This window comes from Balearica regulorum, chromosome W, assembly GCF_011004875.1.
Source record: "Balearica regulorum gibbericeps isolate bBalReg1 chromosome W, bBalReg1.pri, whole genome shotgun sequence".
Taxonomy (NCBI): domain Eukaryota; kingdom Metazoa; phylum Chordata; class Aves; order Gruiformes; family Gruidae; genus Balearica; species Balearica regulorum.
Genome location: NC_046219.1, coordinates 12,427,345 through 12,441,423, shown reverse-complemented (window position 1 = coordinate 12,441,423; position 14,079 = coordinate 12,427,345). Strand labels below are relative to the sequence as shown.

The 14,079-nt window shown below is 40.3% G+C and overlaps 1 protein-coding gene and 1 long non-coding RNA gene across 7 annotated transcripts in view; one reads left to right on the top strand and one right to left on the bottom strand.

Annotated features, from left to right (window-relative positions):
• The window catches only part of LOC142599245 (uncharacterized), an 830,374-nt gene that overhangs the window by 550,655 nt on the left and 265,640 nt on the right, over window positions 1-14,079 (bottom strand). The gene's annotated exons all lie outside the window — the stretch shown is intronic.
• The window catches only part of LOC142599155 (transportin-1-like), a 101,349-nt gene that overhangs the window by 50,479 nt on the left and 36,791 nt on the right, over window positions 1-14,079 (top strand). For all 6 annotated transcript variants that reach the window (XM_075738894.1, XM_075738891.1, XM_075738893.1 and 3 more), the window contains exons 5-8: window positions 2,049-2,155; window positions 3,256-3,389; window positions 8,486-8,567; window positions 9,257-9,379. In XM_075738894.1, the coding sequence (XP_075595009.1) occupies window positions 2,049-2,155; window positions 3,256-3,389; window positions 8,486-8,567; window positions 9,257-9,379 (446 nt within the window). The remainder of the gene's footprint in view (window positions 1-2,048; window positions 2,156-3,255; window positions 3,390-8,485; window positions 8,568-9,256; window positions 9,380-14,079) is intronic.

Here is a 14,079-nt window from a genome sequence, read left to right as displayed (position 1 = left end):
GTGACATGAGAAGCAGAAAAGGCCTTGACTCTGTGGAAGCACTGCTCAGCAATAAGGAAAACATCTCTGTGTTATCAACACTATTTTAAGCAAAATCCAAAACATAGCCCCATACCAGCTACTATGAAGAAAGTTAACTCTATCCCAGCCAAAACAAGCACACTACTAAATTGATTATTTTTTACTTTGATTATTCTTCTGATGTCCTTGTTTCTGTGTCTGTGTTGCAGAGAAAGCCACAAAGGCAAATCTCTGGTGTCTTCTGTTCCCTGTTGGCTAACTAAAGCAGCAGGCAGGTGGGAAATATTTCACATTTGAAAGGAGATGAAGCTCATTAGAAGCCCATGTAGATTTCTTTTAACATGAACATAAGTGCCTGAAACTTTATTTTATATGGCTGTTTCTTCATTGTTCTTAAAACCTTTTACAAAGCTTCAAATGCTATACCTATTGCCTCTTTAAGTTCCTGGTAGCCTGACTTTTATTTATTTATTTATCTATTTATCTATCTATCTATTTATTTATTTTTCTCCACACCAAAGTGTCTCTTCATCGTTTAAAAAAACCCACAAAAATCCCCCAAAAAACATCCCTAGCATAACGTTAAATGGCTTCTCTGCAGACCTTTATAGAAAGCTCGTAATGATGTGTATGGTCTGAACTGCATGTGTCTCTGTTGCAAGGGGTTGATGGCCTCAAGTCGCTTCTTGCCTACACATCTGAAAGTGTTTCCTCCTTAGGTTATCCTGTTGCTGTCTGGGATAAGCCTTTTTGAAGAACACTTAAAGTAGTTTTCAAATAGTGTTTCCTTTAGCTGTGAAAGCTTGCACATATTACAAGTACGGACAGAATATTTGTCACCTTCTGAAAACTTCTAGGATCTTGAAAAGATTTTAAAACAACTTTTTTCCTAAACTACCAACCCCTTTAAGACTTATGACTTCTCTCACATGTTGGTCCAGAGGAGTTCCAGGAATTTCATTCTTAAGTTTGTTTCTCAACTTGTGTTAATTCTACAAACCTGTGCCAGATCTAAGTCAGGGAGATAATTTTACAATTTAAGTACTTTGTCTAGGAGGCAAGAACATTCATTTATTTTGTTCTGCTTATGAAGCGTGGCTCAGGGATGGTCCGGCTTTGGGACGGGTCTGAGCATGCAGTCTGAATTGTACGGTCGTTGGGTGAGAAACTGCATTGTGTATCATCCATTGTGTATATTCTGTTAAGTACTGTTGTTGTTATTTGCCTCTCCCTTTGCTGTCCCAATAAACTGTCCTTATCCCAACCCACGAGTTTTACCTTTGTCTTCCCATTCTCCTCCCCATCCCGCCGTGGGGAGGGGGTGAGCGAGCAGCTGCGTGGTGCTCAGCTGCTGGCTGGAGCTAAATTACGACAAGGAGAAATAGTCTTAGGGATTTTTGTATGTGCTGGAAATGGAATTAATGACTCTTTAGGCTGTTCTATCTGTTTGCTGGATCTGAATCAGCCAGCCCCTACAACTGATCACTGGATGACCTGCCATAGTGTGTAAGCTCTTAGTAGGTATCTCAGTCTTAGAATGTGTCCTTAATGTTTTGTGTAAATATAGTAAAGTTGTAAAGACATAATTTGTCATTGGGTTATAAATTTATTGAATTACAGCTTCCCATGTTCATGCTTTTGCATCATAATAAAGAGGAGGTGACTTGAGGTGGATACTCTATGTTTACTGGAGGTCAATATTTGTAGTTTTTAGTAAACTTAGAGCAGAACCCGCCCTGCAGTGTTTGGGCATGATTATTTCCTTAACTGGAATTACTTTGTGCTTGACTTCTCACATATGAGCCCTTCATGTTAGCAGGAAGGAACAACCTGCCTTTGCATTTCAAAGCCCTTCAAATACCATTTGTAATTAAATGTACTTCCTCTTTTTATGCTTGCCAGCTCTTAATAAAACAAGAAATTTCTTAACTCCTTAGATCTCTGAGAGGAGTAAAATGAGAAAAATTGGTGTGAAACCTGTGAAGATATATGAGATCGTGTTTCCTTTATTCCTCTGATTCACTTAGGCATTCTGATAACAACCATTGCTTCAAAAGGGGAATTACAGAATTGGCCCGAACTCTTGCCAAAGCTTTGCAGCCTGTTGGATTCTGAAGATTACAATACCTGTGAGGTAAGGAGACTTATTTTGAAATAGATTATCATCTAAATTTGATTCTTTTTTGTCTCTCTTCATAGATACTATATATATGTATAGTATTTTTTGTGTGTGTATATTCACGTATATAATCTCTTCAGAGAGCAGTGGCTCAAATTTGATACTTTTTATTCTACCTGCATTCCATGTTCTTAGTGTTCATTCAAATGAATTTGTTTTCTTTGCATAAAAGCAGAAAAAGACTGTAGATGGGTAGTCATAGCATCTCAGCTGAGAAGTGTCCTAAAGTTACCACTTTGTGATGCTCAATCTTTTAGGCTTCATCAAGTTGACCCTGAATTGTCTCTTACTTAAAAGTAGTGTTGTTCATTCTTCTTATAACTTAATCCGGAAACGTGATCCATCACTGCTGTATCAGGCTAGTGTGAAATGAACGTTTTTGTTCAGTGTTTATGAAGGAAAATAAATACCAACTTAACTATTTTAAGCTATGAGGAGAAAAAAGTCTTTTTAAAAACTAAAAATCTGTGATCACACAATTTTAATTACCTGATGCTGTCTCCATAAGTGTGTGAAGCATTTTGTATGAAATACTCCTTAGAGATATGACAGTGGCCCAAGATGTCATGCTGTTATGTAGTGTTTTAGTGCTGCTTTCTTAAGAAAAGGAAAAAAAAAAACACTTGAAAATGAAACTCAAGTTGACCATCATGTCCAGAGTTCTGTTTTGCCCTATAACAAAACATTAAAGGAAATAAAATCATATATGAAATTAAATTGGATACTTATGCAAATTGTTGTTTATTTTTAAAATAAGATCTTGCTTTTAAGCATTTTTAAAAATATGATTGAATAAATGAGCATTGAATGGTAAACTTAAAATTACCACTTCTCTATTATAGACTCATCCAGCTTGAGAGCATACAGATGACAGTATAAAGTGCTTAAATAAAAAGCCTTTAAGGATGTTTTAATTTAACTCCATATTTAGTTAGCTAAGTTTACTGTGGTGGTGTGCTAAAATTACCTGTTCTGTACAAAACCTGAAATGTTACTTTCTTCAAAATATAAAAGAACAGATTGGTTTGTTTTTGTGTTTTTTTTTTTTAAAACAGGGTGCATTTGGTGCTCTTCAGAAGATATGTGAAGATTCTGCTGAAATTTTAGATAGTGATGTATTGGACCGGCCACTCAATATTATGATACCTAAATTCTTGCAGTTCTTCAAGCATAGCAGTCCAAAGATAAGGTAGGTTTACGTGTTGTACTAAAGTTACCTGTTAAAAATTTATTTACATGAGCAGTGAGGTTGATATTTTGTAGATCAGTTTAAAACATGCTTAGTTTTTTTAGATGATCCTGCATGTGCAAATCTGAGAAGGCACAGAGATTTCATGCATTGGTAATGAACATCCCTGCAAGTGTTTAAGGCCAGGTTGGATGAGGCTTTGGGCAACGTGGTCTAGTGGAGGGTGGCCCTGCCCGCAGCAGGGGGGTTGGAACTAGATGATCTTTGAGGTCCCTTCCAACCCAAACCATTCTATGATTCTATTATTCTAATTTCCATGCTTATCTGCTATTTAAATAGATCAGCCTCACCTTTTTATAAATTTTCCAAATCTAGAATCTGTCTGACTTTGAAAATCAAACTGTTTCTTTTAAGAACTTCATATTATTATAAAAATTTCAATGCTGTGGTGAGAATTTCTGTCCTGTATGGTTTCGCCATAAAACGAAGTAAGGTCAAGGGGCCTGCACAGGAGATGCAGCTTTTAGGAGTAAAATGGAAGATGGGCGTCATCAGATCCCAGTGGATGTGGTCAACAAAATAGCAGCCATGTCTCCACCGACTAGCAAAAAGGAAACACAAGCTTTCTTAGGCGTTGTGTGTTCTTGGAGGATGCACATTCCAAATTACAGTCTGATCGTAAGCCCTCTCTATCAGGTGACCCAGAAGAAGAATGATTTTGAATGGGACCCTGAGCAATGACAAGCCTTTGAACAAATTAAACAGGAAATAGTTCATGCAGTAGCCCTGCTGCATGGAGTCACGCACGATGAGTTGCAGAAGCTGCTGAAGGAGAAGGTGAATGGATCCAGTTTGCAGAGGTGAAAGCCATCCACCTGGCTTTAGACATTGCTGAAAGAGAAAAGTGGCCGATGCTCTACCTCTATATTGACTCATGGATGGTGACAAATGCCCTGTGGGGGTGGTTACAGCAATGGAAGCAGAGCAACTGGCAGCGCAGAGGCAAACCCATCTGGGCTGCCCCATTGTGGCAAGATATTGCTGCCCGGCTAGAGAAGCTAGTTGTAAAGGTACGTCATGTAGATGCCCACGTACCCAAGAGTCGGGCCACTGAGGAACATCAGAACAACCAGCAGGTGGATCGGGCTGCCAAGATTGAAGTGGCTCAGGTGGATCTGGACTGGCAACATAAGGGTGAATTATTTGTAGCTCATTGGGCCCATGACACCTCAGGTCATCAAGGAAGAGAAGCAACATATAGATGGGCCCGTGATCGAGGGGTGGACTTGACGATAGACGCCATCTCACAGGTCATCCATCAATGTGAAACATGCGCTGCAATCAAGCAAGCCAAGCGGGTAAAGCCTCTGTGGTATGGAGGCCGATGGTTGAAATATAAATATGGGGAAGCATGGCAAATCGACTACATCACGCTCCCACAAAGCCGCCAAGGCAAGCGTTATGTTCTTACAGTGATGGAAGCAACCACTGGGTGGCTGGAAACATACCCTGTGCCCCATGCCACCACCAGGAACACTATTCTGGGTCTTGAAAAGCAAGTCCTATGGCGACATGGCACCCCAGAGAGAATTGAGTCAGACAACGGGACTCATTTTTGGAACAACCTCATAGACACCTGGGCCAAAGAGCATGGTATTGAGGGGGTGTATCACATCCCCTACCATGCACCAGCCTCTGGGAAAATCGAACGATACAATGGACTGCTAAAGCCTACCCTGAGTGCAATGGGTGGTGGGACCCTCAAGCACTGGGACACACATATAGCAAAGGCCACCTGGTTAGTCAACACTAGGGGATCTACCAATCAAGCTGGCCCTGCCCAATCAAAATTTCCACACCCTGCAGAAGGGGATAAAGTCCCCATAGTACATATGAAGAATATGCTGGTGAAGACAGTCTGGGTTATCCCTGCTTCAGGCAAAAGCAAGCCCACCTGCGGGATTGCTTTTGCTCAGGGACCAGGGTGCACTTGGTGGGTAATGTGGAAAGATGGGGAAGTCCAATGTGTACCTCAAGGGTATTTGATTTTGAGTGAGAATAGCTAATAAATGAAATTTTATGTTGTTAATTGCTAAATAATGCTGCCACTGTATCTCATCATTGCTACAATTGCTATATGCTGTATCAATGGTATGACCATAAGAATCACCCAAATTAATGAAGGATGAACTTTGATGAAACCGAGCAAAGTTCTGTGATGATGGAACTAGAACCGACTTCAGCAACCAGCGCCCAGTAGCTTCCTTGAAATTGACATCTTCAACCCGCAGACTGTGAGCATGGACCGCACCAGATACACCAGCCACGAGCTCTGGATGCAGCATGCAACAGCACACAACATCTCTCCTGCTCTGAGAGACTGTTATGACAGATGGAGCCCAAAGCCATGGACTAAATGAACTCAACAGACACTTTAGAGGGATGGTCCATAGACTAAGGGAATGATATCTGTGTGTCTGTGTGTGTATATATATATATAAAAAAAAGACAAGGAAAGTGGTGGTGATTAATTGGGAAGTGTAGTATCTGGGCATGATGTAGATGGTATAGAATAAGGGGTGGATAATGTCCTGGTTTTCAGCTAGGATAGTTAATTTTCACCAGAAGCTGGGAGGGGACACAGGCAGGACAGGTGACCCAAACTAGCCAAAGGGGTATTCCATACCATATCACATCATGCTCAGCATATGAGGGGTGCTCGTCAGGGCTCCAGGACAGGCTCCAGGATGGTGGGTGAGCAAATTGCATTGTGTATCCCCCGCTTTGTGTATTCTAAGTGCTGTTGTTATTTCCCTCTCCCTTTGCTGTCCCAGTTAACTCCTCATCTTAACCCCAGTTTTACCTTTTTCTTCCAATTCTCCTCCCCATCCCACTGGGCAGGGGAGTGAGCGAGCATCCCTGTGGTGATTAGCTGCTGGCTGGGGCTAAACCATTACAATTTCATATTCTGGTTAGAAAGAACTATCTTGCAATTAGTTTTTTAATGAGTGCAGCAATGTGAGATTAAAAAAAAATTACTGATTATAGTTTATGAGTTCTTGCAGAAAAATATTTTTCTCCTTTTTTAACTGCACCAAAACTTAGAAAGCTCTTTATCTTTCACCTGGATAAAATTAAATGGGTTCATCATCTTTTTACTTTAGTACAGTATTAATTTCTCCAAAGCATCAGAAGTATAGGATAGAAGAAAAATTCCAGAATTAACTTGTTATTGCTAATATTTATCAACAAGAACAGTAGCTTTTACCTTGAAATGAGACAGCAATGTGCCCTTGCCACAAAGATGGTGAATGATATCCTGGACTTTTGCCAGTACAGGAGGTAATCCTTCCCCTCACCCTCCAGGTGAGGCCACACCTGGAATACTGTGTTCAGTTCTGGACTCCCCAGTACAAGAGAGACATAGAGCTACTGGAGAGAGTCCAGCAAAGGGCCACAATGATGGTTAGGGGACTGGAACATCTCTTCTATGAGGAATGGCTGAGAGAGCTGGGTCTGTTCAGCCTGGAGAAGAGAAGGCTCAGGGGGGATGTCATCAATGTATATAAATACCTTAAGGAAGGGTGCAAAGATGGAGCCAGGCTCTTTTCTGCAGTGCCCAGTGACAGGACAAGAGGCAGTGGACACAAACTGAAACACAGGAGGTTCTACCTTAACATCAGGAAACACTTTTTCTTACTGTGAGCGCTGGCACAGGTTTTCCAGAGAGGTGGTGGAGTCCCCATCCTTGGAGATATTCAGAAGCCACTGGGATGTGGTCCTGTGCAACTGGCTCTAGGTGGTCCTGCTTGAGTAGGGGCATTGGACAAGACGACCTCCAGAGGTCCCTTCCAACCCCTACCATTCTGTGAAATGTGTTTTTGAACTCCTGTTTGAAAATTATATTGAAAGATTTTTACAGCTTGGAGGCAGCAGTTATTGCCAATAGTAGTAGACAGTGAAGACTAAAAGGAAGAGTATGACTAGGAATAAATATATCATGATAGGATTTAAATAAGATTTAGAAACTCAACTAAAATAGATGCACACTAACAAAAATATGTAACAAAGCATGAACTTGCACTTGTGGAAAGATAACCTTAATACTTCATTGGAACTGGGAAAAATGGAGAAAAACCTCCTTTTTGCCTTTTCACATTAAACAGTCTTTCACTTTTTGTATGCTGTGATGTTTGTGGCTTTGAGATAGTTAAACCAGTTTCAACTTTAAAGCAGATCACCTGCTGACCTGCAGCCTGGTTTCAGTACATAGTGCTGAAGTATGAAGAATATTAGTAGTGTCAGTAAAATACTTTATATTTAAATCTGTCAAGAGGTAACTTTTGACCATTGTTTTATGAGACTATCTGCCAAGAAATGTCTGAACAGACTAAATGATTGGAGTTACGTTAGTAAAAATACTTGAATGGATCTTAAAAGGTTTTTAAAGGTAGCTTTGCTTTGTGCCTTTACTTACATAATTTAGCTTTTGTATCTCTGAGAATGAAAAAAACTTGTAAGTAATGACTTTGCATAAAGTGGAATAGAAGAACCAATTCTTCGCTTTTAACATGTTCCTACCACAAGTGTTTTAGTATGTATCCTAATGCAAGTGTGTATTTGTTCTAAGTTACAACTATATTACTGATGCATATTGGTCTCATTAAATACTAAAAACATTGCAAAGGCAGTTGGATATTTAGCAACGAAGAAGGGCATGCTAAAATTTCACCGTGTTGACTTGTATGGAATTGTTAATATCAGAGAAGATCAATAATATACTGAAAAAGAACATCCTTACATTCCTTACATCCTTTGGAACAAATGTGCCAGGTATAACCATCCTGCTCTGGTTTTTATTTACTGAATACTTTATTTTAAATTATTTATTACATATATCGGAGTATAAGGTGGTACTTAAAAATGTGGTTTAGTAATTTTTCTTGGTAGCAATATAGATGTGCAAATTTGTTCCCTCTTGCCTGTAGAAGATGTTTGGACAATGTGATTTGCTTCTTAATGTTTTTGATGCCTGTATACAGTTTAGAAAATGTTTAAGTCATGAAAAATGTATATTTTAACTGTTCTATTTGTAGGTCTCATGCTGTTGCATGTGTCAATCAATTTATCATCAGCAGAACTCAAGCTCTTATGTTGCACATAGATTCTTTTATTGAGGTGAGTGTGCATTCTTGGTGGGGGGGGTTAAGTCAAATTACATATCTGATTTATCAAGAGCTTTGAATAATGTTTTTACAACCACCACTATCCCATTTGTAGCTTCAATCCCCATGGATTGAAGTTAATGTTGTATGCTTATGCTCAGATTAGTCTAAGCACTCTCCCAGCCCAAGAAACAGTATTTTGAAAGATGCTTCCTTTTCATAAATAGAGGAAACTCTTGTTGCATAAAGCTAGTGGCACCAGTCTGTCACTTACCTGTGATGGAGAGTTCAGTACAGGGATCATCATGTCACTGAGTCTGGATGATGGATCTCTCCGAATACTACTACTGAATGTGGACTAGAAGGGTGATATTTTGGGTTATCTAGAATATTTTATTTGCTGCTGTTATGTACTGAAGGAGTTTTCTAGCTTCAGAACTTCATTAACGTTTAGGGAAAAAAAATAATTCTGGAAATAATGTTCTTGTGTCTAACGTACACATGACCAAAACACTGGATAACAATACATATTGAGAAATAATTTTTTAAGAATTATTTAAGAAATAATATGGTATTCTGAGGTGTGGGGTGGGAGAGTACAGAAGTACACGTTTGCATACTTTAGTTTGCCAGTAATGTCAATTTAAATACAAGTTGAACTAGATGAATTGAGGCTTTTCAACTGGTATTACATTCCAACAGAATCTTTTTGCACTGGCTGGTGATGAGGAGCCTGAAGTACGCAAAAATGTTTGCCGCGCTCTGGTAATGTTGCTGGAAGTTCGAATGGATCGCCTGCTTCCTCATATGATTAGTATAGTTGAGGTGAGTCTCATTTCCCAGATTGCATGCTGAAACATGTTTGGGGTTGCAGAAATAATAACAAATTAAAAGCATTCATCAGAACAGGTATGTTACTCTTGGGCTTGCCTACTCTTCGTTTTCCTTTAAGATTGAGGTTGCAAAAGTTTCTTTTTAGCTAATTGCCAACTTGACATTGTATTTGACAGACAATGCATATGGCAGTTGTTCATGCTTCATTAAGTTAATTGATCCTGAATGGTCAGGTTCAGCTATACCATGAAGCATCCAGGCATTGCCTGACCACAAATGAGAAGATAATCTTAAAAATGCTACAATTTACATATTGAAGCTGTCACCTTTTTTGAATCTTTTGACCACAACAAGGATAATGAATGTTATTTTATATAGCTGGCATGCTCTTTAAGCTACTAACCAAGCTGCCTGCCATTGCATTCAGTTGTAGAGGTTAGTGTCATTTGATAGTTCCTTTATTATTCTAGATTAGTGCAGACTTGCCTACCAGAGGACCAATCAGCTGTTTTTTGTCTACTCAACTGTCTGAGTTGTAATTTCCATGTTTCTGGGAAATACTGGCAATTTCTAGGTAGTCTTTACATACACTACTTGCTAGACTGGAAATATAGCTAAGATCAGTATGTTTTTAATGCAGATTTCATGTGAACAAGTGGGTTGTAACCCAGTGTCAAATTCCATAAGGGCTAGGTCCAGACAACATGAAGAAGGTGTTAGGATTTTTTTGCTCCTGGACAAAGGCATTAGAGAGGCATAAAATTGAGGTGACCCGTGACAGCCTTGGCCTGCTGTCTAGTCTTCCTATGTGTTGTCTGGAATTCCATGACACCAACCCTGGCAGACATGTTCTCATGTAACACAGGACAAGTAGGGATTGTTGGTACCTGAGGTGGTTTGGGTTTGGGTTTGGTTTTTTTTTAAAAGAGAGAGAATAAAGCTTTGGAGATTATATTGTCAACAAGTGATAACTTCTCTGGCTCTTCACCCTCCTAAGATCAGTAAGGAATTTGTGGACTTTGTAGGTAGAAATGATGTTACCAACCAGAAGAAGATCCAAGATTGTGTTCTCATTGTATCCAGTATTTTGTTGTTGGGAAAACTATTACTAGGCTTCTTCTCTGCTAAAGACAGTGGTAGTGAATTTTTGTTCTATAACAAAGTTTAGACTTTTTTTTTTCCCCAGTTTTGGGACTACTGTGTACTGTTACTGATTTCCCCAGTTCTGTATACATATTGGTATATGTAAATGTAATATCCCAGAACTGATTATTGTTCAACATTCAAATGAGTCTGGTTTTGCCCCTTTGAAGCTTGAATACCTCCAAGCTGAATGCTGCTGATGGTGGCTGCTCTAACTGAAGGAAGTCTTAAAAAGAGAGAAACTTGTATCCACATGATGTTTTTTTATGCTTATGGAGAATTGCTTTTGAAGTAGTTAAGAATATTAATGGTCCAGTAGTGATTCTAAGACAGAAGGTCTTGGCCAGCATCATGCTTTTGAAGCAGACAAGTTTAGTATTAACTTTCTATCCAAGATCCTGGAGCATACAGTAATGGTTGAGTTTGGATTCCAGTGGGTTTTTTGAGCATGTACTTCCAGGTGAGCAGAAGCAGATGAGTATTTTTTGTGGTGGTTTTTTGTTTTTGTTTTTTTCTCCTTCCTTTCTCTGAGAACAAGACAACAGGATATGTCAGGAGTAGACTGACCTAACAGATTTCAGTTATTAGATTGCACTTCTATGTTCATAGAGCATATTTAGCCAAACACATGGCTCCTAAGATCTTTCTCAGTAGAAGTCCTGACTTTTTATTATACAATGCATAATGAGATTACTTTGAATGAATGAATAGTGTATTGATGTGTGTTGGTTTTGCGTGGCAAGGTTTTGGTAGCGGGGGGGCTACAGGGGTGGCTTCTGTGAGAAGCTGCTAGAAGCTTCCCCTGTGTCTGACAGAGCCAATGCCAGCCGGCTCCAAGACAGACCCGCCGCTGGCCAAGGCCAAGCCAATCAGTGCCTCTGTGATAACATATTTAAGAAGAAAAAAAACAGTTAGAGAGCGCTTTTGCAGCCAGAGAGAGGAGTGAGAAGATGTAAGAAACTCTGCAGCCACCAAGGTCAGTGCGGAAGGAGGGGGAGGAGGTGCTCCAGGCGCCAGAGCAGAGATCCCCCTGCAGCCCATGGTGAAGACCATGGTGAAGCAGGCTGTCCCCCTGCAGCCCATGGAGGAAGGATGAGGGGGTGTAGCGATTCCACCTGCAGCCCGTGGAGGACCCCACGCCAGAGCAGGTGGAGGCACCTGAAGGAGGCTGTGACCCAGTGGGAAGCCCTCGCTGGAGCAAGCTCCTGGCAGGACCTGTGGATCCGTGGAGAGAGGACCCCATGCCAGAGCAGGTTTGCTGGCAGGATTTGTGACCCCCTTGGGGGGACCCACGCTGGAGCAGTCTGTTCCTGAAGGACTGCACCCCATGGGAGAGACCCACGCTGGAGCAGTTCATGAAGGACTGTAGCCCGTGGGAGAGAGACTCACGTTGGAGAAGGCCGTGAAGGACTGTCTCCCATGAGAGGGACTCCATGCTGGAGCAGGGGAACAATGAGAGGAGTCCTCCCCCAAGGATGAAGAAGCAGCAGAAACAACGTGTGATGAACTGACTATAACCCGCATTCCCCATCCCCCTGTGCCACTGAGGGGGCAGGAGGTTGAAGCTGGGAGTGAAGTTGAGCCCGGGAAGATGGGAGGGGTGGGGGGAGGTGTTTTAAGAGTTGATTTTATTTCTCATTCCTCTACTCTGTTTTGCTTGGTAATAAATTAGATGAATTCCCTCTCTCAGTTCAGTCTGTTTTGCTCGTGACGATAATTAGTGAATGATCTCTCCCTGTCCTTATCTCGACCCACAAGCTTTATGTTATACTTTTTCTCCCCTGTCTGGAGGAGGGGAGTGCTAGAGCGGCTCTGGTGGGCACCTGGCCCTCAGCCCGGGTCAACCCACCACATGATGTTATGAAGTTATAACAGAGAAACTCAGCTTGTTGCTGAAGACATAAGATTGTGTGCATCCTGTTGCTTTCTTCAGATAGACATCTGTTACTGCTCAAAGGATGTGTTCTTAATGCTTTGTGCATCACACTATTATTTTCTTGATGGTTTGACATAACAAGACTAACACAACACTGTTAAAAAGTACGCAAAGCAGTTCTGAATAATCTTCCTATGCTATTTTGTAATTTATTGCTATGAAGCAACTATTTCCATTGCCTAAAGCCAGTAGAACTTTATAGCTTATCATGAAAAGTACTTATTAAAATTTGGCATGATAATATTAAAAAAAAGCCTTCAAATACTCTTTCCATGCTTTTACTTTGTTATTAGTATCACTGTTCTTACTATGGGGGCCTACAGGAAAGATGGTGAGGGACTGTTTATCAGGGAGTGTAGTGACAGGACAAGGGGTAATGGGTTTAAGCTGAAGGAGGGTCGATTTAGATGAGATGTTGGGAAGAAATTCTTTACTGTGAGGGTGGTGAGGCACTGGAACAGGTTGCCCAGAGAGGTTGTGGATTCCCCATCCCTGGAAGTGTTTAAGACCAGATTGGATGAGTCTTTGGGCAACCTGGTCTAGTGGAGGGTGTCCCTGCCCATGGCGGGGGGGGGGTTTGGAACTAGATGATCTTTAAGGTCCCTTCCAACCCAAACCATTCTATGATTCTATGATTTCCAGGCTGTGTATATGGCTGTCTTATACCACTGAGTGTAAATAGCCTTTTCAATCTACTGCTATCTAACTTCATGGAGCATATACTGTAATACATACTTAAAGAGGTAATGACAGTGTGAGGAGCACCTTCAAACAGAGATTACTTTTTGTCATTCTGGTTTTTTCTTTGTGACAAATAACTAGATACAACAAAATAGTGGATTTTCAAGCCCTCTGGGGAAAAATGCCAAATCACTTCAAGTTCATTAATGAAGCCTTGAATTTTTCAACTCTTCCAAACTGTAATCTGTTTACAACTCAGAATAGAGCAGTATTTCTGTTACTGTGAGTTCTTAATCATAGTAGTGACCCTTTAGGAAACACAGTTTAATGTAGTTCTGTAGGAAGGGTGTTTTTGTGGCAAATCTTGCATTCCTGAAATGTATAAGGATAATATAGGTCACCCCATTCTATTTAATTTGAGAATAAAATGGTATTCTGTAGAAGGATTTATTTTGGTCATTTTAAATCCACGTGTGAGGAAAGGTAGCTGCATGGACTTCCATGAGTCTTCTAAAATGAGTGGAAGAACCAACTGTTTCAGAAATAAGGGCTGGCATGGAAGAATGCAGAAATTACTATTTTGGAAGTTGCAAGCATCTTCCCTAAATTGTTTTGGCAGTCGTGTATAAGAAACTGATGTACCTGTGGTATACTTAGACTTTCTGTTTATGCAGGTATTTGATTATTTTTTGTTTAAGGAGGATTAAATTTTAACAGCAATCTTAAAGATTTGATACTGAATCTCTGAATTGCCATTCATGCTAGTAAAAAGTGAGACCTTTTTTTCCCTGTTATGGGTTCTACTTAATTGCATCCTGACAGGTAATCAAGATTTCAAAGGGAAGCTTTTTTATGGTACTGGCTATAAAAAGTATTCCCATCTTACTAAGTATATAGTTGTACCTTTTTATTCAAAAGGGCAAAGAGGGAT